The 26,900-nt window shown below is 36.9% G+C and overlaps 1 protein-coding gene across 1 annotated transcript in view; it reads left to right on the forward strand.

Annotated features, from left to right (window-relative positions):
- Window positions 1–26,900, forward strand: part of TBC1D4 (TBC1 domain family member 4) — a 198,127-nt gene that overhangs the window by 138,908 nt on the left and 32,319 nt on the right. Inside the window, exons 9-14 of the mRNA XM_043477785.1 lie at window positions 6,541–6,615; window positions 9,662–9,888; window positions 11,657–11,821; window positions 15,839–15,862; window positions 21,923–22,080; window positions 24,220–24,429. Coding sequence (XP_043333720.1) covers window positions 6,541–6,615; window positions 9,662–9,888; window positions 11,657–11,821; window positions 15,839–15,862; window positions 21,923–22,080; window positions 24,220–24,429 — 859 coding nt within the window. The remainder of the gene's footprint in view (window positions 1–6,540; window positions 6,616–9,661; window positions 9,889–11,656; window positions 11,822–15,838; window positions 15,863–21,922; window positions 22,081–24,219; window positions 24,430–26,900) is intronic.

Consider the following 26,900-nt stretch of genomic DNA (forward strand, 5'->3'; position numbering starts at 1 on the left):
GAAAGGAAACAGTCTATTCGGATGTGAAAAATAAGTTGACAATTTGATCATTATCAGGATATTTACTGGACAGAATGAATACTTAGTAATTACAAAGCCTAACTTTATGATGAAAAAGGCTGACAGGCACCTTCTTAATCAAATGATAAATTGGACGTCGTCAACAATGGACAAAATTGAAATCCTGTGCTACAAAGAATACAGAAGAACTTCTGTGGTATTCCCACCAGAGGGGCAATACGTGAATCTAATCATAAGGAAACATCAACAAACCCACTTTGAGATACAGTCTACAAAATAACTACCTGTTATCTTCCAAAGTGTTAAAGGCAGGAAAGTCAACGCAGTAGTGCATTGGAACAGTGACTTCTGGTGTTCACAGTGATGTCTGGTGTTCTTATTTTTATTTCTCTGCTAGAAATCAAAATCCTTTATGGGTATTTCTATTAATGATGGAGAGTCTTTTAATTTTAACAAAAGCCCTACCGCAATCATGGTCATCTGACAATGCTGTTATTTTATTAGCAGAAAACAGAACCTAGGAAAAAGCCTTTAGAAGATTTGTCAGAAGTGTGTTAATGTAACTTCTCATAAAACATCCTTATCTCCTTGTCTTCAACATTTATAAATCAGTTAGGTTCTTTCTCTCTCAGTCCTCCCCTCTCTCTTTTTCTCCCTCTCTCCCATAGTGTTTAGTGAGAATTTTAGTAGTCTGGTCATTTATGGGGTGGTCAGGGGATCTGAATTCAAGAGCTTGCCCAAGCACATTTTATATTTATGACCTTTGACAAATTATTTACCTTTTCTAAACAATTTTTTCTCCACTTGTGAAATGGGGAAACATTTCCCATCCTTCTGATGAGGGCCCATTGCCATGAGGATGAAATGTCAGTATGTTAGGAAACTGTCTCACTGTGAATGTGAGGTGGTACATACAGCAGTGGTAAGCCCTGGAACCTGTCAGTGACAAATGACACAAGGGTATTATCCTACTGAGTACCTTGGCATTCCGCACAGTACTTACGTGACTGACTTTGAAGTGCCGCTCCATAGCCTTGGTCAGCTGTAATGAATTTCCAGCAAGGGCACTGCCGGTCTATTCTGGTCAAGGTGGATACTGTGGCTTTTGTGTCCCAAAGTGCTGCCAAATGCCATAAATTATGTGACCTAACAAGGTCTTACTTGCAACATATGCAGAAGAATGGACTTCTTGGAAAGGCTGGCAGCTAACCATGTTGTTTCAGAGGTTACATGGAAAATGGGTTTTGCCTACTTCTAAAACTTGTCAGTTTATTTATTTTTTTTCTCTCTGAGTGATATAGTAGAAAGTTGACTCTCCAGTCATAGTTTGGCTCATAATTGCTGCTATTTTTAAATGTTGGAATATTTCATTTAATGAACTATAGCTGTTTATGAAATAGGATACATTTTCAAAATGCTTTAAAGCTCAGTCTATAAACAATTAAAAAGTGAGTCCAAGGGACAAGGCTTGACACATGCGTTACTAAATCATAATGTAGTAAAACTGAAAAAGCTGTCTGTTCAAAGATGAGAGGACGGAGTCTTGTATTCTTGTTGTTTGTCTGTTGCTTTTTCTCAAATTGAAGTTTTTCAAAAGAGGAATATTTACTAATATATTAATTATTACATGCATATTTTCTAAAAGAGAACTGTCTATTAATACAAAGTGTGAGTCCGAAAAAAGTCCTTATTTTATGTTTTCTTCAGAGTAATAGCCATTGTCCTTATTTGTTAAAATGTGTGATTTAACAATTGTGGTAGAGTAAATTTTAAAGTAAGTTTATTTTTCTTTGTGTTTAAGAAAAACTTGTGGATAAAACACTCCTACAAGTAATATGTGTGACAATGTCTTTTAATGATGGAAGTGGTTTGATATCCATCTGAATGCTTTCTCTATGGTGAGCAAATAGCCTGTTTGAAATAACCAGGCAGATTGGCATATAAGTAGCAGCTAAAAAAATAGCAGAAAGCAACATGGCCCATTTTTCTTGCCCACAAACTCGAACCCCATAATTTATCAGCCACATGTATAGTTTATCTTTGGAAGTATGTCATATTATAGTATAGAATTGAAGAACTGAAAGAGCCTTGATCAAATTCTAGGACATTTACAAAATAACACAACTAATGTAGGCTAATTGGTTTTATTCGTAATTTTACTTTCACAAAGCTCTATCTTTAGGAAGTAGTATTGAGCTCAAGAGCCTCACTTTAAAGTTGTCCTCTCTGAATTCAAATTGCTGCTCAGTTCTTTAACTGTGTAAATATTGGCTACTTCAGCTACCAGAACTTCAGTCTCCTTATCTGTAAAGTTGAGCCAAATTGAGTATCTACTTCATTAGAACTGTTGTGGGAATTAATGAGGTAATGCATGATAGAATACTTTACATAATGCATGGCACATGGTAAGCATTTGGTAATATTAGATGCAGCTATTAGCTTTATGATTGATATAGTTGGTATTGACAGAGCCACCAGAGGTAGAAAACTGTAACTGATATATATACACACCTATATATATGTGATATATATACACATAAGAATAAGTATTGCTTCTATGAGACAAGATGGGCTACCATAAATACAAAAGAGTCAGTTAAGAACAGGACAGTTAAGGACAGAACTTTTATAACTTTCTGATAGTGAATATAAAAAGAGAAATTCAATAGGAGGCAATGAATCTAAGTTGAAAAAAATCTTCCAGAAAGTAAAGCAAAATGAGAAAGAAATGGAAAAGAAGAGAACAATGTAAACAGTTAAAGAATCTGTCTGGAGGTCCAAAAGCCAAAGGCTAGGAGTTCCAGAAAGAAAATACATGCAGAAATTTTCATAGAAATCATTTAAAAAATTTCTCAGAGCTAATGGACGTGTTTCAAAATTTAATGGACTCAGGGAATACACAATAGAAAGACTGAACAAAACCATGCCAAGGCACTTCATTGTGAAATTTCATAATGCCCAAGGGTCAACTTAGATTCTGCTCCATAGAGAAATAACAGGGTTGTACGGGTCAGGAATCACAATGACATTAGACTTCTATACCAGAAGACACTTGAGCAGGGCTAGCATAGCCTGAAGGAATGTTTCCAAGCAGCACTGTATATTCAGCCCAACTATTAATGTAGTATAAATAAAGAACAAAGGCATTTACAGACATATGCTGATAAATTTAAAAAAATACTTCCCAGTCTCCCTTTCTCAGAAAGCACCTGGAATCTGTGTTCCACTAAAATGAAGAAGTAAGCTGAAAAAGAGGAAGACATGGCCCAGGGAAACAGAAATTTCAACATAGGATAGCATCAAAGGAAATTTCTAGGTTGATAGTGAAGGAGAATACTGGAAACATCTGTTTTGCAAAGCTGAATTTCTACCAGTCCAGACTGGGACAGGAAGACAGAAGTCTCAAGAATGGTTTGCTCAAAGAAAAAGAAAAAATGTAACTGATGGATTATGTGATGGATGCCCATAATGTGGTTTGTTGGTGCTATCGCCTCAGTTGTGTCCAACTCTCTGTGAACCCATGGACTGTAGCTCTCCAGGCTCCTCTGTCCATGGGATTCTCCAGGCAAGAATACTGGAGTGGTAGCCATTCCCTCCTCCAGGAGATCTTTCTGACCCAGGGATTGAACCTGCCTCCTTTATATCTCCTACACTGGCAGGCAAGTTATTTATGACTAGCACCACCTGGGAAGCCCTGTTGGTGATAAATAAATTAGTAGTAATAAATTAGTGATTGTTCAGGTAGTTATAGGGTTTCCCTGGTGGCTCAGATGGTAAAGAGTCTGCTCTCAATGCAGGAGATCTGGGTTCAATCCCTGGGTCTGATAATGTAAGTTATGATCTAGTTTATAGGGAGCTGTATGTAATAAGCCATGGTGTTTATAACTGTTGTGGTTCGTTCTGCTTTACTTTCCATGTGTGTTTATCTGTATGTGACATCAAATTCATGGTACTCTCTCATATGTGAATAATGTTTAACCTTGTAAACAGTCACTTCAGTAGCTTGGTCTGACTGTTTGGTTCTCTGATGGCTGATTTAGAAATAACGGAAATAGATGGTGAACAGTTCTATTTGCCATGCTGGAATGGCTGTTAATCAGTTCAGTTCAGTTCAGTTGCTCAGTTGTGTCCAACTCTTTGCGACCCCATGGACTGCAGCATTCCAGTCTTCCCTGTCCATCACCAGCTCCCAGAGCTTACTCAAGACACATGTCCTTCGAGTCAGTGATGCTGTCCAACCATCTCATCCTCTTGTCCCCTTCCCCTCCCGCCTTCAATCATTCCCAGCATCAGGGTCTTTTCCAATGAATTAGTTCTTCACATCAAGTGGCCAAAATATTGGAGTTTCAGCTTCAGCATCAATCCTTCCAATGAATATTCAGGACTGATTTCCTTTAGGATGGACTAGTTGGATCTCCTTGCAGTCCAAGGGATTCTCAAGAGTCTTCTCCAACACCACAGTTGAAAAGCATCAATTCTTCTGTGCTCAGCTTTCTTCATAGTACAACTTTCACATCCATACATGACTACTGGAAAAACCATAGCTTTGACTAGACGGACCTTTGTTGGCAAAGTAATGTCTCTGCTTTTTAATATGTTGTCTAGTTTGGTCATAACTTTTCTTCCATGGAGCAAGCGTCTTTTAATTTCATGGCTTCAGTGATTTTGGAACCCCCCAAAATAAAATCTGTCACTATTTCCACTGTTTCCCCATCTATATGCCGTGAAGTGAGGGGACCAAATGCCATGATCTTAGTTTTCTGAATGTTGAGTTTTAAGCCAACTTTTTCACTCTCCTCTTTCACCTTCATCAAGAGGCTTTTTAGTTCTTCTTCACTTTCTACCATAAATGTGGTGTCATCTGCATATATGAGGTTTTTGATATTTCTCCCAGCAGTCTTGATTCCATCTTGTGCTTCACCCAGTCCAGCATTTCTTATGATGTGCTCTGCATATAAGTTAAATAAGCAGGGTGACAGTATACAACCTTGACGAACTCCTTTCCCGATTTGGAACCAGCCTGTTTTTCCATGTCCAGTTCTAACTGTTGCTCTTGACCTGCATACAGATTTTTCAGGAGGCAGGTCAGGTGGTCTGGTATTCCCATCTCTCTTTAAGAATTTTCCACAGTTTGGTGTGATCCACACAGTCAAAGGCTTTGGCATAGTTAATAAAGAAAAAGTAGATATTTTTCTGGAACTCTCTCTCACTTTTTCAGTGATCCAGTGGATGTTGGCAATTTGATCGCTGGTTCCTCTGCCTTTTCTAAAACCAGCTTGAACATCTGGAAGTTCATGGTTCAGGTACTGTTGAAACCTGGCTTGGAGAATTTTGAGTATTACTTTGCTAGCATGTGAGATGAATGAAATTGTGCAGTAGTTTGAACATTCTTTGCCATTGCCTTTCTTTGGGATTGGAATGAAAACTGATCTTTTCCAGTCCTGTGGCCACTACTGCATTTTCCAAATTTGCTGACATATTGAGGGCAGCACTTCCACAGCATCATCTTTTAGGATTTGAAATAGCTCAACTGGAATTCCATCACCTCCACTAGCTTTGTTCGTAGTGGTGTTTCCTAAGGCCCACATGACCTCACATTCCAGGATATCTGGCTCTAGGTGAGTAATCACATCATCATGGTTATCTGGGTAATGAAAATCTTTTTTGTACAGTTCTTCTGTGTATTCTTGTCACCTCTTCTTAATATCTTCTGCTTCTGTTAGGTCCATACCATTTCTGTCCTTTATTGTGCTCATTTTTGCATGAAATATTCCCTTGGTATCTCTAATTTTCTTGAAGAAATCTCTAGTCTTTTCCATTCTATTGTTTTCCTCTATTTCTTTGCATTGATCACTGAAGAAGGCTTTCTTATCTCTCCTTGCTATTCTTTGGAACTGTGCATTCAAATGGGTATATCTTTCCTTTCCTCCTTTGCCTTTCACTTCTCTTCTTTTCTCAGTTATTTGTAAGGCTTCCTTAGACAAGCATTTTGCCTTTTTGCGTTTCTTTTTCTTGGGGATGGTCTTGATCACTGCCTCCTGTACAGTGTCACAAACTTCGTCCATAGTTCTTCAGGCACTCTATCAGATCTAATCCCTTGAATCTGTTTGTCACTTCCACTGTATAATTATAAGGGATTTGATTTAGGTCATACCTGAATGGTCTAGTGTTTTTTCCTACTTTCTTCAATTTTGAAGTCTGACTTTGGCAATGAGTTTATGATCTGAGCCACAGTCAGCTTCCGGTCTTATTTCTGCTGACTGTATAGAGCTTCTCCATCTTTGGCTGCAAAGAATATAATCAGTCTGATTTCTGTATTGACCATCTGGTGATGTCCATGTGTAGAGTCATCTCTTTTGTTGTTGGAAGAGGGTGTTTGCTATGACCAGTGCTGCCAACAAATTTGAGCGAAACCCCAAAGGGTGGATTCATGCTAACACAAACGGATAGCTGCCTTTTATAATTTTAATGTAAAAATTCGAACCATGTGAATGATTTAATTTTACTCTCTTCACACAGGGAGCTAACAGAATGAGAGGTCGGCTTGGAAGTGTGGACAGCTTTGAACGATCCAACAGTGTTGCTTCAGAGAAGGTATGTAAGTAGAGCTCTCCTTTTTTCTGCTATTGCAACTTGGCAAAAACAAACACTAATATGGTATTATGCCTGCTTAGTTATTTTGTTATGAGTCCTTATGATTTCTAAAAAGTAAGTCATGAGCCTTTATTATTTCAAAGAAGATTCTGTGTATTAGCTTGTTTCTGTTGACTGAAAAAAGATGTGCAACTTGAGAGTTGTGAGTTAAGTTTTATTTGGGGCAAAATGAGGACTGCAGCCTTGGAGGCAGCATCTCAGATAGCTCTGAGAGACTGCTCCAAAGCAGCAGTGGGGGAAAGTCGATATATAAGGTTTTGGTGAAGGGGGAGTTCAATACCATGAAGCACTCATTTTACAAAAGGGTTTTTGTTAGGAGGATCTGATGTCACCATAAGGGGATTTAGTGCTCCTCTGGATATGGGGAGATGCAAGGATTGAGATCATAAAATACGTTCCTAAAAACATCCAACTATCTAAAGACCTGTCCCACCCAATTCCCTGGAGCACAGAGTGCCTCACTCCACCCTGAACTCCTTCAGGGGTTGTTGAAGGTCAACAGCTATAGCAGCATGGGGTTCAATCTCCATTGAGGCAGATGGCAAATGCCTTTGTTGTTCAGTCGTTGGCAATGCTCTTGGTAAGTGCCAATTTGTAGTTGATACGGACCCCTTGTGGTCATAAATCCAACCATACTTTAGGGGGCATTTCATGACCATTTTGTCCCGCATTGCTGGGAAGGCTTGTTCCCAGTTCTGAAGAAGGTTTTTGTTGATACAACACTCATTGGGCTATTCCTGGACTAGGTCTTAATAGTCAAAGATCTCTGGACACCTGTCTTCTAGTTATAGTCCAGGAAAGTATTCCCTCTGGTTGCATCTTTTCATACCTAGAGTTACACTATTGCAATCATTGGTCATATATTGAGCTATACATTTGATCAACTGCTTCAAGTCTAGTCATCATTTTCATTGGAGTCTCAGCCATACACTTAGCAATACAAGAAATAATAATCTTGTGAAACAAGCAAAATACTAATGGTATAATTAATAACATTAGTGGAATTAAAAGTAAATATTTTAGCCATGAACCTCCCACACCAAGCCAGTTTTTTTTTTAAGATCCTCAAGACTAGGGAATGGGTCTCTTAAAGCAGAAATCTGATTTTTCATGCGAGTCATCAAATGTGTTACATTAAAGGGTTGATCAGGTATGAAAATATAGCATTGTTTGGATTGTAGCACAGATATCTCCCTGAGATGCTGTAAGGTGTCAATGGCCTTGCAATTGTGTAACACTGCCTTTCTCATCATAAAGATCTCAGAATTCAATAGGCTAATAGCCTGATTACTGTCATTTAAAGCTTATGAAAGTTGCTAAGGCTTAGATATGGTCAATTACATCCTCTAACCCCATTGAAGACACATGCACACACACACAAAAGCTGCTAAATGGTCATACTAGTAGAATACAGATCTTTGACCCACTGGGATCATACCAATGATAGATTGGTTGGGGTTACCTCTAATTTGTTAACATGTATGACCTAAAATTCATGGGAATCCCAGGTTTCACCTTCGTATCCATCCCTGTAGATGTCAAGGCCATAAATTCGTGCCACAAATCCACTGAGTTCTATACCAATCACTCTCTCTAAGGGTAATAACAGGCATAGTTCATAAAGCACCCAGCCTTGTCTCATAATTACCAGATTGATCATTTTTAGCATGATCTAACCGTTCCCAACATAGAGGAGCCTTTAAACTTAAATGACCATAGCCTGGTGTAAACCATGAATTTAAGGTCATACATCTCAGATGCTGCCTCCTGGGCTGCAGTCTTTATTTTGCCCCAAATAAAACTTAATTCACAACTCTCAAGTTGTACATCTTTTTTTTAGTCGACATTTCTATCTATTCAACTGAAGCTTTCTCTTGGTGGGACAGAGCACATTCTTGACTGTTCTCTCAGGGTTTTGACTGTTCGGAGATAGTATATATATACTTTGGGGGACAGTATTTGAGCAACTATTGATCCAAAGCCATAGAAAAAGGAACCATATAATTACTGTACTTATATAGCAATCTTTTTCTTTTGTTCTTTCCTCATATTACTTCTCCCTCCCCTATGTTTAACCCTTTTAACTGCAACATTAGGCCCTTCTTTATCTCATAGACAATTCTCACTAGGTTTGGTTTCCTGTTTCCTGTAACATGTAACCTGAGGCAGATGCAACCTGTTTGTTTTTAATGGAAAAATACTAAAATATTTTCATTAAACTTTTCATCGGTAGAGTTGAGGACAGTTATGAGTCCATGAGCCCTAACCCATGTTTATCAAGCTACAGATTTCTACAGTGGAGCCTGTTCTGGAGAGTATAAACAGCATACTTGTCTAAATTGAAAGATTTATGTTGTCGACCCATGCAGCATGAGAGGCATTCCGGCATAGCTCACTTTTCATTCATTTCCTGTTTTTCATGTCTTTAAAATTTTTTTTACCTCAGGGACCACATAGTTAGATAGAAACATCCACTGTGAGGGAGGATACTTAACAGGCTTTATTTTATTTTCCTGACGTCTTTGCCATGAGACTTGGACACTTAAGCGTTGTTATATTGTTTGACAGTACAGGAAGCATGCAACTGAGATGTCACGGAAATCAGTAGATATGTGAATACAGACTCCACCCTCTTTTGGTCAGGATCTCTTTTCATCTTTCTGGTAACAGTGAGAAGAGTACAGTAGCTTTGTAGCATTTTACCATAAGGGGTGAGAGGGAAGAATACCTTTTCTTATCACCCCTTTCACTTTCTGGCCTATCTTTACGGATGCTGTCTTACAGCTGCTTATCAATAGAAATGGGCTGTGGTGATAGTGATTAGGCTTCAGCATGGATTGAGTTAAAAAAAAGACACACACACACACAAACAACAGTTTGTCATGACTCAGGAGGCAGAAGAGACACCTCGTCCCTTCTGAGCTGTGTCTGAACAGGTCTGCCATGATCCATGAAGGAAAGAAAGGCCTGACTTCTTGCTTTTCAGGACTACTCTCCAGGAGACTCTCCGCCAGGGACCCCGCCAGCCTCCCCCCTGTCCTCAGCTTGGCAGACGTTCCCTGAGGAGGATTCCGACTCCCCACAGTTTCGAAGACGGGCCCACACATTCAGCCACCCACCTTCAAGCACGAAGAGGAAGCTGAATTTGCAGGATGGGAAGGCCCATGGGGTTCGCTCCCCTCTTCTGAGGCAGAGCTCCAGCGAACAGTGCAGGTGAGTCCAAACCTCTCTCCAGAAACTGGAACCGAATTCTCCTGTCCCTGTGTTCTGACCACTGTGGAGTCAAGAGTTTTTGTGACTTCCTGCTGTAGCCAGTATTTAGTTTTCAGGAAGACCAGAAAAATAAATGATCAAAACCTTCGTCACTAAGGGAAGCAGGCAAGCTTTAAGGCACCCCCAAAGAGCAGGGTTCAAACATTTTGGATGCAAGTATTTTTTTTTTCCTAGAAAAAAATGGAAAAAACAAGGTATCATGCCATTGTTTTATCTGAAAAACCTGCTGACAATACATGTTCCTCCGTGTCTCCTTGATGAAGGCGTTCATGAAGCAGCAAATTTGAAAATAACATAACAGAGCTTCCTGTAAGCTTACAATGAAAAACACAAGGGTTAAAAAGAATCACTCATATTACCTTTATACGTGGGGTAAAATTTTGCTGTTATTTAATTTCATAAAAAATTATCACCAAATGTGAAAATTGTTAAAAATTTTATCTAGAATAAAGTGATGTTTATAGAGAAGAATGCATATACCATAATTGACAGGAAGCATCCATTAGAAATTATCTCATGATATTTAGGAAATACTTTAACAAAATAATTTAGCATTTGATAAGAGATGATAAAGTTTGCAAAAATTGTGGAATGATTATACTTCTTACTGTGTAGTACAAATCAGACTTTATATCCTAGAACTAATTTTATGTCTCTTCTTTACCTATGAGTTTGGTTTAGGAAATAGTTTGACGGGGATTCCAGTCAGAGGGAAAAAAATAAAATCAGAACTCTAAGTAAAAAAGAAGATTAATTTTTAAATTAGTTGCTATTAAGTTTACCAGTATTTCTTTTAAAAATATAATTGAATCCTCATTGTTTTGTTTAATAATTTCATGTTATAAACAAGATATTTAGGATATATAAAGATAGTAGAACTAATCATCCTCAGATTTTTCTTTTATGAAAAAGAACTAAGTATTCATGTATATAGCAAACATTTTTTATGATCATTTATATTTATCCAAGGCATTAAATATCTTTTTCCAGGAAAAGTTATTTTCAAGAATTTAAAATATTAAAGGATAAATGATGTCTATATTTTCTTATGTTTTCCATGTTTTGTAATGTATATACTCAAAGGATTTCTGTCAATATGAGAAGATGCTATTTATATCATGGTAAAAATTTGCTATGAAAAGAAATTTGCTATGGAAAAAAATCTTTGTAGGTGACTTAAGGATTCAGATAAAACCATGGCTACACAATTCCACAGGCTGCAAGAAAGAACATGGACATTAACATTCATTAAGCCAAAGGTATTATGATGACTCCCAACAACCAAACATGTTGTTCTTAAATTTTTAGAAGCGTTTATATCTTTAAAATGATTAAGTCTTTGAACTACTGATAATCAGTTTTTCCTTCTGGAGCTTGTTTCCTGTAATTATTTGTGCTTTCCTACTTTTTCCCCTTGAAGTATCTTTTGCAAGTCAAAATAAACACTTTTTGTCCTAAAATTGTTAAGAGCATTTTAGAGACAAACACTTATGCTGAGAAACGCTGCATAGATGAGGAATTCAGTTTGTGAAACAATGAACCAGGTCATCATCATCTAATAGAGAACTGCATGCATACAATTTTTTTCCATATAAATTCAACCTTGATTACATTAATAGCAAGAACCTGTGTATATGCTATTTCATAGTGAATGAGGATTGTTCCAGACTATAACTTAAGACGAATTTGCTATATTTTCTGTACTCAGCATCCTTCCACCAGCTCGGCGCATGCACAAGGAGTGTAATTCTTCCTCCAGTCTTCCAAGTCTTCACACTTCCTTCTCTGCCCCTTCCTTCACTGCCCCCTCTTTCCTGAAAAGCTTTTACCAGAATTCAGGTAGACTATCCCCACAGTATGAGAATGAAATCAGGTGAGATCAGTGTCCTCTGTTTGCAAAGCAACCTTTCTGCAGTGATATACTGATATGTTACTAAAAAGTGGCTAATTAATTTGAGTGACATGAATGCATGTGTGTGTTGTGCTTGTTCTAACCAGTTTCTAATATATTGGTTTCAGTTCCAGTTAATTTGAAGAAAATCTTTACAAACAGTGTTTCAAAGCTTTTTAATAACATGTTTATCTTACTTTGGGGACTATATTTCTGTACTCTTTGTGTGTTTCTTTGCCTTGGGCCCCAGAGTCTGAGCTTTATTTTGTTTGGGGCAAGACCTATGCAAACACATACTAAGCAAACCTCCCCCATCATGTCTCTCTCTTTTTTTATTTTTAGCTTCTCTGGACATATAAAGCCACTTATTAAAACAGCTGTACTAAAGTAATGGATATTATATATTTTTATTATTAAGTATATAGACTATTTCCTAGGTGTTTCACTGGTTTTTCAATGACATAGACTTGCTTTTCTGAATCTCAGTGTAAGTCACATAATGGCTACAGGATCATATTGATAACAACTCTTTCTGGCAGCATGAGAGATCTCTTAAACTGTGTAGACGTTCAGTTTTATTTTGTTTTTGTCCCCAGTATTGAAAATGCATAACCTATTAAATCTTGTTCCTTGCTCTTATAACTACACAAAATTAAGTGTGGTGATTTTTTGAGAATTACCATTAGATAATTTTTGAAATTCTGAATTCTTACCATCTTGCAGATTCTCAGTGGGATATTCTAGCCTTTGGAAAGCAGTGGATTAAGCTGGAAATTCTCAAGGGGTTGTTGTCGTCTTAGAATTTTCTGAGATTCATTTTTATGTGCAGTTTGAGCCATTCTTTTTTATTGCTATATAATATTCCATTTACTACATCACAATTTATCCATTCTCTTGCTAATGGATATTTGGATTGTTTCTATTTTTTGATAATTGATAATTCTTGCAGTCAAGGAGAGGAATACGTGCTGTCAACCAGCCTGCATGCCACTAAAATCTTCTTGGGTGTTCTTCTGGCCTCCTTTCTTTTAGGCATATGGAATTCAAAAAGTTAGTATAATTAGGCAATGTGCATTGACTTGTTAAACTATAATAACCCTTGAATTATCTCTGAATGTCTTTTGTCCGTGTATGTCAAGCTCTTTTCATCCCAAGGCAGACAACTAATATTGGATTAATAAAATTTTGAATCTGAACTGTCCTTTGAGTTAGTACAAAATTATGCTGAAATATTGAATTTCTATTGAAGAAAGTTGACAAAGAATTGATTTTAAAAGGTTTTTACAGGATCAGCCTTATGTGAGAAGAAGAAAGCCATAAAAATTACATTATGTATATGGAATATGCAATGAATTTAGAGAATGATAGTTTAGATAATTGAGAATCCATAAAACATTTTACACATTAACATTAAAAATTTCAGTCTACCTCAGCCCTATAGTTCTACCTATTGATAAGAATACAGCACTTTCAGTGATACCCATTTTCAGTTTCCTGCTATTATGTTAAAGAGAACATCTGAAGTCCTGTTTTCTTCCAGAAACAGAACCATGTCTGAAGGTGACAATTAGGGACAGTCACCAAGAAGGTCAAGGAGTAGCTGTGAATAGGTTATAGAGTACAAAAACAGTGACTATAAAAGATTATTATAGTTGTTAATTTCTGCTAAAGTGTATGTATTATTCTTGTGCCAAGCTTCCCTTAACCCTCTACACCTCATTCTAATAGGAGCATATTGAAGTCAGAGGGCAAATATTTAATTTTGCATTGAAAAAAAGGTCCCTCTTTGTGGTGATCTTATTTTAAATGCTATATTTAGACATGTGGAGAACTTTTAAGTTCATAGGATCATTAAAAACATCCTATCTTCTGAAATTTGTAGTGTTTTCTTGGTTCTGAGAAATTATAAAAAATCAGAGAGCACTCTCTGGTATATTTTTGTTTCCTTTTGGTACAGTGTTTTGTAATTTGACAGCTTAGAATCAGTAGGCCAAAAAGACACTTAAAATTTCATTAACGATTATGCCAGTTGTAAGCATCTGGCTCCATGGATTATCACAGAACACCCCACATCACTCCACTCAGTCAACACATGGGATGCTGCCGGCACCCAGGCAGCTCCTCCCATTTTCCCACCCAATCTCTACCCCTCATCCTGACCTCAGATACCATAGTTTAGTTTTGCCTGGTTTTGAACTTTCTATAAATGGAATGATACAGCATAAATTCTTTTATATCTGGCTTTTTTCACTGAATATTGGTTTATGAGATGTATTCTTTTATGTGTACTTTAGTTTACTCGCTTGTATTGCTGACTAGTATTTCATTTACTACATCACAATTCATTCCTTTTCCAGTGGACATGTAGGTTATTTCTAGTTTTTTGGTTTTTATGGAGTACTCTCCCTGGATAGGGGTTTCCCAGGTGACTCAGTAGTAAAGAATCCACCTGCAAATGCAGGAGATGCAGGAGACATGGGTTCTATCCCTGGGTTGAAAAGATATCCTGGAGGAGGAAATGGCAACCCACTCCAGTATTTGTGCCTGGAGAATTTCACGGACACAGGATCCCGGAGGGCTACCATCCATGGGATCACAGAGTGTCGGACACCACTGCGTGCCTGAGCATGCACGCACGCTCCCTGGATATTATCCATGTCTCCATTGGTACATACTTGTGCATTGTTAGTAACTATCTACACAGGAGCAAAATTGTTGGACAGAATTCACTCTTAATAGGTTTATTTAAATTAGTCACTTTGACATAAATTTACTACAGCCTTGGAGAGAGTTTTTTTTTTTTTAATTAGTGTTATAAAATAGCTTCTGATTTATAGGAAAATTGCAAAACTATTATGGAGAACTGCTAACCCTGTATCCAGATTCATCCATTTTTAACATTTGCCACATTTGCTCTATCATTCTGTTTCCATGTATACATGCATACGTATATGCAAATATATTTTGTTATTCTAAGCCATTTGTGAGTAGATTGCAGATAACATGTCCTTTTACTCTGAATCCTTCAGTGTGTGTTTGCTAAGAATGAAGATACTCAAGAGTGTGGCTTTAAGCCAGGAATTTCTGAACTCCTACATCTCTCATTATCACTGGTTTCAGAGAAAACGTCATATGCACACAATTACCATGATATCTGCAACTATTCAGAATAGAAAGGAAGAGGTCTATAAAACTATGTAATATAATTTTCTTTTCATTTGGGTAGCTCATCTCTTATTAGAGGCATAGTGTGGATCTATAAATATTCATAGTTAAGTATTTAGAGTAGGTTAGCACATAGGTTAGCAAATGCTATTTAAAGAGCATGATCATTTGAAATTTGAAATTCAGATTAGGCATCCTTCTCCAGGACCACTATTTTGAATTATTAAAAACATGTAGATTATTGTTGTTAAGCAAGCTGAGAAAAAGAAGCCAAGATATTTTTAATATCATGATTTACTTAGTAGTAGGATCATTTGTACAGCAGTGAAATGCTAAAGGAAAGGGAGTACATATATGTTTTGTTTTACCTTCAAGTTAATTCTTAAAAATTTGATGTTATTTCATTGTGGAGTAGCTGAAATATAATTATGCATAATCAGATGGTATATTTACATAACATCCTTTTAGCAAATATAATATATCCTTTTATAAACAAGCATCTGTTTCCTCCTTATTGTTGCTTCTCAGCTTTTGAGCCTATATTTAAAAAATATTTATATTGAAATTCACTGGTCAAATGATAGTCATTACATCTACTTCTAAAAGTTTTCAGTGACAAAATAGGTTTTTGCTGACAAGTACTTTGTGGTATAGTTTGGTTCTATAGTTTTCTCATATTATCTGATAAAAATAGTGTAATTACTCATGGTACAGTATTGAAATCGTTTGTACTATATTGATGTCTTATGGGAATGCCTTTTTATTCTAAATCCTGGTTTTGGACATCACTCTTTTTCTGTGCTAATGCCGTTCCTTGTTTTCCTGTGGTACTAGACAAGACACTGCTTCAGAATCAAGGTGATTAGAGGTCTAAATATTTTCATTTAAAAATTTATTAATTCTTCCAGCTGATTATTACCATTCATTTAAAAATCAGTTTTGGCTGTCTTCTCCATGCATGCCATCCTTTCGGTGATGTGAGGGGGATATAGTAGGGGAAAAATGACTCCTGGTGTAATCAAAGATTGTGAATGATCATATAAAAGATTGATTGTAAACAAGTCCTGTTTCTACTCTGTTCCACATTGACATTTCCTTAGGGCTGTGCTGTGGCCTTCAGCAGAGATTAATTCAAATTTGGAACTAATGGAAGTAAATTAATTTGCTAGTTTGGAGGTGCATATGTACATTTAAGGAGTTTATTTCAAATCCCAAGTAGATGAAGAAATAAGAATCCTAAAAGAAACTTACTCATAAAATCAAATCTGGTTTTCACTGAAAAATATTCTTAGTCTATTTCTGTTCATCTTAATTGCTGGCACATGGGTTACTTTGAGACACTGCTGTGGCCTTCCAGACCTCCCACTGGGCTGGACACAGGAAAACACCTACTTCCTTTTTATGGAAGTCTGACCACATCTGTGATGACATTTCTTCCTCCTGACACACATGCTTTTTGTGGTAAATGTCCAGAATCACTGCTGAATGGCTTAACTGAAAATGATTATTCTTTCCTAGTTTCTATGCTTTGCTCATATCACAAGCCCAGTGGAAAACATACATTCCTATCTTCCTGTTGGGGTCACTGACATTTAGATTTCTTTCTAATGGGAGTTAAAATCCAGTATAAAAAATTGGACTAGCATGAGATGTTCAAAGAGGAAAAATTATTTGGGGCCACATTGATAAGATAAAAAGTGACTGAGACTTTTAATTGACCTACATTTTTTAATGGATGCATGTAAGATCATTTCAGTAATATTTCATCTATTTCCAAAAGCCCAACAGAAATGTTAAGATTTTGTGTTCTTCTAGAAGGTTCTACTATAGGCATGGAGCTAGGTCTGTGTTTTACCTTAGTGGTCATCTGGCCTATTATTTTATATATGATTAGACTGAACCCCAGAAATGTTTAATATCTTGCTTGATATAATTTATATAACATTAAGTTATAAGAATGTGAGTAAGCAAATGAGCTCTCCAGAGATGTTTTAAATTCTAATGCAAAGAACTTAATTAAAAAAACTTTTTTTCATTCAGTATATAGTTTAGGAAATAAAATTCATTGTTCTTGTTCTTTTTTTGTTTTACACATTGATGAATCTAGCTCATTTGATTCAGCTTAATTGATTTCCACTCGATTAGCTCATTCTCAGCTTTATTTAATTAGTGAAGATATTCCATAGGATGATAGATGGGTACCCAGTTGAAACCAGGGCTTACATAAGCTGTTAGTCCACCTAAAGTAATTATGAATTAAATCGTACTATGGGCCTTGTGGGAAAAACTCTCAAATTGCAAGACTGTTATTCCATGCAGCCTTTCTTGAGGCATTTACAAAGAGAAAGCCTTTTCAGATTTCTGTTAAATGGTTTTCTTTTTGTTGTTATTGTTTAGTGGATTAGTTGTGTCTGACTCTTTTGTGACCCCATGGACCTGCCAGGATCCTCTGTCTATGGGATTTCCCAGGCAAGAATACTGGAGTAGGTTGCCATTTCCTTCTCCAATATAAGTTGGTATACATATTAATGTGTTTCTATTTGATCCTCCTATTTAAAAATAAAAAAGTGTTTACATTTTGAAATCCAATGGTTTCAAAAGAAAATGAAGTGAGACATTTACATAAATGAACACATAATATAATATAATACTCTATAATAATGTAAAATGACATTATTCCATTTAAAAAAAAGGAAAGAGAAGTACTGACCTAAAAGACTTAATGCTAATTACAGACTGATTTTTTACCCCAGGGGAACCTGGGAGTCCTGGCAGCTTTATTTTTATGAACCAATAGGGCTTTGTCTGAACTAATGCAAAGGGTATTTACCTTGACATAGTAAACTACAGAGCCTAAGTGTCTGGATTCTGGATTGCCTGGGTTTGAATCCTGACTCCTCCACTATATCCCTGAGACTGTGGGCAAATGACTTAGCTTCTTTCTGCCTCAGTTTTCTCACTAAAAATAGGAATTGTAATACCATCTACCCGATAAAGTTGCTGTGAGGTTGAAATGAGTTCATACTTATGAAATGTCTTGAACAGTGCCTGGCACATGGTATGTCTATTTGTGTTAGCTTTATTATTACTATAAAAAAAATACCACATGTTGTTTTGTTTTTAATTTTACTCCAAAGGTAGACATTGCCTAGGATTACTTAAAGGAGAAACTGAAGTGAAAACTAATATTGTAGCAAAAAACAAACAAAAATTAAAAACTTCAAACAAAAACTTACCCCCTCAGCCCAGTGAAGTTTCCAAAGTGAGATAAAGAATTAAAAAAAAAAAAAATTTTCTTTTTCACCTGTAGTTTTGGTGACATATTTAAGGAGCTTTAATCTAACTCAAAATCTTGATGATTTACTCATATATTTTCTTCTATGAGTTTCATAATTGTTTTACATTTTTTAATTGAAGGATAATTGCTTTACAGAATTTTGTGGTTTTCTGTCATACATCAACAAGAATCAACCATAGGGAGATTAAGAACTTTGATGCACACGGTTTTGATTCTTAAAATTACTGCCTTAGGAAGGTTAGGTTGCTGATTAAATCTGAATCAAAAAGTAAACTGCCGTAAGTTGCACATACACACTGCCTGTTGAAACATTTTTCTGGACCTGGACTTCTGGATACACGTTTTTCTTAGTAGATGAAGCACGGCAATTTTTGCCTTATCTCGGCCACCAAACTGCTTTATCAGGATGTCGTTTTCTAGCACATGATAAAGGGTCAATGGTCTGTTATGTAAGTTCTTCCTTTTCATATAACATTATCTTATATTTTGATGGTTAATTTTTGGCTTATTAAATTCCAGACAAATGAGGAAAATGTGTCTTTTTGGCAGTTTGTTTGCATTTTAAGTTTTAGATGTTATGAAATTTTTAAATTTATAGCAGCGAGCTGATATAAGGGGACATTATGCACCAGTTTTATAACCTATTCCCCCAAAATTGTATATTTTACAGGAAATAATGAAAATGACATAGGTTCTTCTCAATTGTACTTTTAGTACTACCCAGACACTTGCTATGTTATTAACACTGAATTTGAAAAGATCTTTTTAATTCCAGCATTAAAATACAAAAGTTTCAGAATCCCTTTGCTTTGGTTTATTGTAATTTTGTTGTTAGATATACTGAGAGTTAAAAGAAACTACTATTTATTGAAAACTTACCCTGTGAGGCATTGTTGCTTTTACATAAGTCACTTAGCTTCCTAGGATTAACTTATAAATTGGATACTCTTATGTCAATGTGTTACTATCTGGAAATAGATGCCTTACGTTGTTTATTATGTATTGTCATTGTTAGTACCTACCACTGACACCTTAGTCTGTGCTTTTGGGAAATGAAGCTATTAGAACTTTTTGCCAGAAAAACTTGAAAATCATGACTATCAACAAAAGGTTTTAAGAAGGTAGATCTTTTATTTATTCCTGAGCTGTCAAGGAATTTATTCCTGACAAGCCAAGCCAATATTTTTTGTCCATTTTTCTTAACCTTCTGAGTTCATGTTTTTATGGTTTTACAGTATCAATTTCCAATAATTTGGCCACCTGATGTGAAGAGCTGACTCACGGGAAAAGACCCTGATGCTGGGAAAGATTGAGGGCAGGAGGAGAAGGGGACCACAGAAGATGAGATGGTTGGATGGCATCACGATTCAATGAACATGAGTTTGATTAAACTCCGGGAGATAGTGAAGTCCAGTCCTTGGGGTCGCAAAGAGTTGGAGACTGCTGAGCTACTGAACAACAACAGCAATATCAATGTATTCCACAGATATTTGTTGAGTTTGTTGTTCAGTTGCTAAGTCGTGTCCAATTCTTTGTGACCTCATGGACCGTAGCACGCCAGGCTCCTCCGTCCATGAAATTTACCAGGCAAGAATACAGGAGTGGATTGCCCTTTCCTTCTCCAGGGAGTCTTCCTGCCCCAGAGATTGAACCCTTGTCTCTTGCATTGGCAGTCGGGTCTTTCCCACTGAGCCACCAGGGAAACCCCTTTTACTGAGTGCTTACCATTAATTACCAGTTGCTATACTAGGAGCTAGAAATACATCCTTGAGTTGGGCATTTAGCATACAACTGCCAAACCGTTATACAAATAGGGTTATACAAATGAAGATACAGGGTACATTAAGAGTGTTTCTTAGGATATAGCTGTTATATATAGAATGAATTATAGTTCCCAAAAGGAAAATATTGAATTAAGGCTTTCCAAAGGGGAAGTAAAGGTGGACATATTCAGTCAGTATTACAGCGAGTGGTGAACTGTGGACACATATTAAGGTTATGACATTATCCAGGATACGTAACAAAATGGTCTTGACTCTACTGGGATGTGCAGCAGCTACCTCCTGAAGTATCATGGTACAATGGGTCACTTGCTGTCTGTGAGCTAGCTCAAAAGTATGTCTTTTTCCTAACCTTAATTTACCTAATCTAGAAAGATAAATCAAGATTAGGAACAACTGAATGACCTGATAACTGTGAGTATGGATATGCAAAGTAAATACAAATACGACAGACAAGGCTGACTGGCTCTTCTGAATTCTGATTGTCTCAGACTTAGGGAGTTTGTTCCTCTGAGTATGTGAGTGAGGTGATGGCTTTTCTAGCTGAGTTTTATTTCTGCCCTAACTACTAACACTGCTTGGTTTCATCAGAAATCTCACACCTTCACTTGTAGGGATCACCACATGCAAATATTGTTCATCATTCTCAGGAAGCTCAGAGACTATAAATGTAAAAAAGCAAAATATTCCCACCACCATGAGTGGCAACAGTTATTGCATGGTGTTTCAGCTGCTACCATAATTGGTCTCAAAAGTTAAGTTTGAGTCATAATGACCTTTTAAAAAAAAATGACCTTTTCCTTCAGATAGCCCCAGCAGAATTTAGAGTACTCTTTTCTAGAAAATGAACTTCTTAGAGCAGACCAGCATTACTGTATGTTCATATTACAAAGCATTAAGGTAGAAAGATGTGACATCCCCAACTGCCTGCCTCACTTTGCCCCCCCAAGAAAGTTAAGGAAGGTGATTCTAGGGTCAAATAATTTAAGCAAGTTAGGGAATTTCTGTATACTGTTTGCCTTTGGAGAGTCACAGGGCATGCCTGCATATTATGGTCTCTAAGAAGTGAAGTGAAGTTGCTCAGTCGTGTCTGACTCTTTGCGACCCGGTGGACTGTAGCCCACCAGGCTCCTCCATCCATGGAATTTTCTAGGCAAGAGTACTGGAGTGGGTTGCCATTTCCTTCTCCTAAGAAGGTCTCTAAGAAGTCCTGCTCTAAAGAAATCTGTTTAGTATTTTAAAATGCAACCTATCCAGTTGATTTGACCACACTTTTTTCTTTAATATATCACTTAGCAGTAATCCCAAGGTTGACTGCCCTGTCTTTGTTCAGGTTACTTTCTATCATGATCCAACTATTGGTGGTTAACACTTTCTAGATGGATTGTAACAGTTACAGGCAACTAGAAGCTATCTTATCAGCCCATTCTATAAAAGCTATAAGAAAAGCTCTTTATGATCTTTTAATAAAGTATTTACAATGTTTAGAATATACTACTAATTAAAATTCTTTTATTAAGTGTTGAGGTCATTAGTTAAGCAGCCTTTGCTCCTCTGCGTAAGCGCTTCTTTTGCTTAGGATAGAACTTGGAGTGGTTGGCTCCTATGGAAAGAGTAGAAACAGGTGAGCTTCTGATAGGTGGGCTGTGCCTGGACTGCACCTGTCCCGGGATGTCGGGGCCTGGTGATCCGTGTGCCTCGCGATGCATCGCTCCATGTTGCCTGTGGCTTGTGCTTGCTCCTGGTAGAACTTGTGAATGGCTTGCGCTACCGTTTTGTTAGGAAAGATCACGTCACGAAGTTTCCTTTACAAGTTATCTATTTCTGTGCTTTCCACAGCGATGGAGAGGGGAGAAAAAGGACCTCGTCCACCTGCAGCAATGAGTCCCTAAACGCCGGAGGAACCCCTGTGACTCCTCGCCGAGTTTCCTGGCGGCAGCGCATCTTCCTCAGGGTTGCCTCGCCCATGAGCAAATCTCCCTCCGCGATGCAGCAGGGTTCGTTCGCCAGTCCCTTAGCCCTCACTACTTGGGAATGGACGGCGATGCTTTTTGTACAGAGAATTAAGGGATTGCAGTAGAGAAGTAACGTCTCTTTTTTACATCCCAGATAGTGGATATCGAGACAGTCAGGTATCATTAGGGTTAGACTATCTCGATATCCACTATCTGGGCATAGTGAATGCTGTTGAATGAATGAAGGAAGGAAGGAATTTCCAAAACCTGTCTGGGGGCCTACTTCATCATGCAGAGGGAACTAGTGTGGTGATAGAAAAGAAGTCGGAGATCTTTTTATTTTTGGAAGAGCAGCACTGTTTTACGAGTCACACATGAAACAAAGTCACATAGAATGATAAGGAAGTGGATGTAGGCACGCTGGGCAGACAGTAGCCAGCAGAGAGCCCCTGCAGCGCTCTTTCCATATTAGACCTGTAAGAAGTTAAAGCAGAATATACAAGGGGGCCAAGTAAGTGTAACAAGGAACAGAAAGATTTAACAATGATGAGAACACTAAAATGATACTAAAGACAATTGAGAGAGAAATGAATAAATAACTTTCATGGGAGGTTTTAACATACTCCTCTCTTTAAATCTAGAGAAATTAAATGTAGATAATATTTGAGAAACACAATTGAACAAGCTTGATCTGATATTTGAATAGAACCTTGTCATCTATGGAGAAAATTTATTTATTTTCAGCACACATGGAATAGCTGTAAAAATTATTTATGTACTTGGCTGTAAAGATTTTAAAATGAATTCCAGATAATCTTGATTATTCATACGATATTCTCTGATCACAGTGCAGAAGGAAGGAAGGAAGGAAAGGAGGAAAAGAAGAGGAAGAATTAGAGGATAACTAAAAAATTTCATGTGTCTAGAAACTGAAAACTGTTTTCCTAGAAACTAGAAGGAAGAAAATATGATTGGAACCCTATGTGTCAAAATTGAGTGGTATTTAGAGGGCAGTTCTAAAACCAAGAAAGCAAAATTCAAATGTACTAAGTTTTAAATTCATACAGTAAGATTTTTAAAAAAATACTAAGGAAGTAAATAATAAGAGTAGGGAAGAGGTCAGTTAATAAAGAAAACAACCCAAGAAAACAACATTTCAGGAGGAAAAATTAACTCTGCTGGGGTGGTCAGAGAATGTTTTTCAATAAAAGTTAAGTATTTTATTTAAACTCATTGCTGGGAGAAGCATCTTTGGAAAAGAGGGACCAGAAAAGCTTTAGAGTCATTGCAGAGGACTTTGTGGGTCAGGAAGTCATGAGGAAATCAGCATCATGAGAGCAGAGGATGGAGGATGGAGACAAGAGGTTGGAAAGATTGAGGCCAAAGTCTGAAGCGATCAATGTGCTATTCCCAGGAGTTTGGACTTTGGGATATATGCAACCATTGAAATGTTTTAAGACACAGAATCATGCTTGTTAATAGGAAAATAAATTGGTAACAGTGCACAAGACAGCTTGGAATGGACGGTGAGAATGAACTCCAGAAATTGGGTAATAGTGTTGCAGGGACTTCCTGAGTGGCTCAGTGATAAAGAATCCACCTGCCAACGCAGGAGACATGGGTTCAGTCCCTGGGTCAGGAAGATCCCCTGGAGAAGGGAATAGCAATCCACTCCAGTATTCTTGCCTGGAAAATCTCATGGACGGAGGAGCCTGGAGGGCTACAGGTTGCAAAGAGTTGGACATGACTGAGTCCCTCGTTTCAGGAGTGAGCAGAGTTCTGAGCCAGGCTGTGCCCAGAGTCACTCAGTTATTTTTTGTTTTGTTTTGTTTTGCACACTCAGAGAATATACGTAGATGTTGTCAATTGCGGAAGTGTTGAGCCCTGGGGAAAGGCCAGGTCATTTTGGAGCACCTATCTTATAGGTCATTTTGTGCAGAAAGAAGAAGTAGTGACATCATACATGCTTTCATTTCACCAGAGAGGGAAATCTGAAAGGGGAATTCAGTCTAGTGAATTGACTCAAATCATTAGTTCCAGAAACTGACAGTTTACTGGGAGGGCAGCTTTGTGTACAGATTTAAAGGTGGAACACAGGAGGTGAAAGCGTCAAGTCCAGAGAGAACTTGTGTGGTCTGGGTTACGACTTCGGAATGCCTCTCACTGTTTTCTTCTCTGCAGATGGCCTGGACAGGAGTGAGCTGCTGCCTCTGTCCCCTCTTGCTCCAACCATGGAGGAGGAACCGCTGATGATATTCATGTCTGATGAGGAGGACCCAGAAAAGGGTGACGAGAGAAACAAGTCGGAGGAACTGAGGTGTTTGTGGAGAAAAGCTATACACCAGCAGATCCTGTTGCTTCGAATGGAAAAAGAAAACCAGAAACTTGAAGGTTAGCTATTCAAACGGGGCTAGAGGGCATGATATGATACTGTAATTTAAAGGTGTAGTTTGTTAATACTCTCCCCCACAGTCATTCTCCAACTGTATACACACTTTTACTAGAATAGCTACTGATGAAAATTGTTTCTAGTTCGTGAAGTTGTTATGACAGGGGAAAGTTAGCCTAAGAAATTTGTATTTCTGTTTGACAGATTTAAAACATCAGATGTCTTTTGAGTATATTTGGGTGATAGAATAATAGAAGGTAATAGAATGTATATAATATGAAGTCAGTGGCTTTAATATGACTGAAAGTTTAACTTCTTTGTGTGTAGTTTTAAAAAGACTTAAATATGAAAAAGTATGTTCTCTTCAAATGTGATTTTCAAACTTCAGGCCAATGTTATTCATAATATGAGAAATATTCCTATTTCAAATAAATTATATTGTATGCAATTCAACTAATTACCTATTAACAATCAAAAGTGCTATGTTTTATTACTATTTTATAAATTTTCTATTTAAAAATCATATTGAAGTCATTAAAATTTTAATTGGACAGTTTATAACAGCTATTGTGCTATTCATACTACTTGACTATTAAATTTATGAATACCAAATGCTTTAGAATGTGTTTTCCAGACTCTGAAATAATAATGTCATTTACCCCAGTGCTGATAGAATCACACACAGGGAGGTGTGTAGACAGTACCAAAATCTGAAAAAGGTATTAAAGCCCTTATCTTGAGCAAATCACTTAATATAAAGGGCCTTTTTATCACATTTATAAAATGAATGGTTTAGCTTATGTGGGCCTTTGACTTTTAAGATTATTGGAAAATATCTAGATTTTTCTCTGACTTGCTTTTATTATGTTGTCTTTCAATAAAGCTTCTTTTAGTCTAGACAGGTATTCACATTTCTGTATTCACCATCTAAAGATTCCTCTTACTATATCTATTGTTCAACTAAATTTTTTACTTTTTAGTTTGCTAGGGCACAATTTATTTTTGCTTAACACTATATTCTTAGCAGAATGAAAAGTTTGTAAGACTTTTAAATATCTGTAGGAAACAAATCTTCTTTTCTTTCAAATTAAAAAAGCAATTAATTGTTATTAACATAGATTTTAAAAGTTTGATGTGATAAATGATATGCCCACTGAAGCTTCCATAGATTTTGAAAGGAATTGAATTTATGTTTTTTGTAGTTGATTATATCTTGAACTAACTCATAAACAGAAGAAGAGGTTGAAAAAAGATGGTTGTCATTTTCTTAAAACATTTAAAGCATGAAATTGGATTTCATTAACAGGAGTATGTGCCATAGAGTATTATATTAAATATTAATGGCTAATTTTAGAATCATAGACTGTTTGAACTGGAAATGGTCTTAGAGATTATTTAGCTCCCCTCTTCATTCTGCAGCTGAGTTAGTGACTAGCTTGGGGACACTAAGAAAATTAACTAAGGTCAAACAGTGTTATACTGGCAAATAAGTACGAAAATTCCAGTTTATTACCACAGTTTTTAGGCTTTTTCCCAGTACAGCATATAATATATATGTTAATATAAAGAAATGGAATATTTTACTATAAATGACTGCATATTCTGTGTATTATATGGGGCTGTATAAATTGACAGAATAAGAGAAGAGGTGACATTTAGAATATATGATCAGAAACCTTTGTCAGTTCTGTTTTTATTTCTGTACTTAAGTAACAAAGACAAAAATAAATAGCTTAACACATTACAAATGCTAGTCAATGGATAAGCATTTTTTCATAGTTCTTTGTTCTTGCCTGGTTAACCAGGGCAGATATTAACTGTTCTTACTTAGCACTTTATCCTCAGGGTGTAGATGATGGTGATTATTATTTTAAATGAATAATGATCCAGAGAAGGTTGGAGAAAAAAAATTCTGAGAAAATATTATGCTTCATCCATTATGAAAAATATAATTAGTAAAGTTATATGTAGGATTATGTTAATTATTAGCTTTCTCTATGATGATCCTAGAGAAATATAAAACAAATTGTTGCCGTTCAGTCACCAAGTCATGTCCAACTCTTTGCAGTACCCCAGGCTTCCCTGTCCCTCACTATCTCCCAGAATTTGCCCAAGTTCATGTCCATTGAGTCGGTGGTGCCATCCAACCATCCTATCCTCTGTTGCCCTCTTCTCCTTCTGCCTTCAATCTTTCCCAGCATCAGGGTCTTTTCCAATGAGTCGGCTGTTCACATCAGGTGGCCAAAGTATTGGAACTTCAACTTTAGCATCAGTTCTTCCGATGAATGTTCGGGGTTGATTTCCTTTAGGATTGACTGGTTTGATCTCCTTGCAGTCCAAGGGAATCTCAAGAGTCTTCTTCAGCATCAGAATTCGAAAACATCAGTTCTTCGGCAGATATTGAAAAGCAAAATTAAACTATGCTAGAAAGCCATCTAGTGGTATCTAGGAGGAATTTTTGGTAGTTTGATTT

Source organism: Cervus canadensis, chromosome 9 (genome assembly GCF_019320065.1).
Source record: "Cervus canadensis isolate Bull #8, Minnesota chromosome 9, ASM1932006v1, whole genome shotgun sequence".
NCBI lineage: Eukaryota > Metazoa > Chordata > Mammalia > Artiodactyla > Cervidae > Cervus > Cervus canadensis.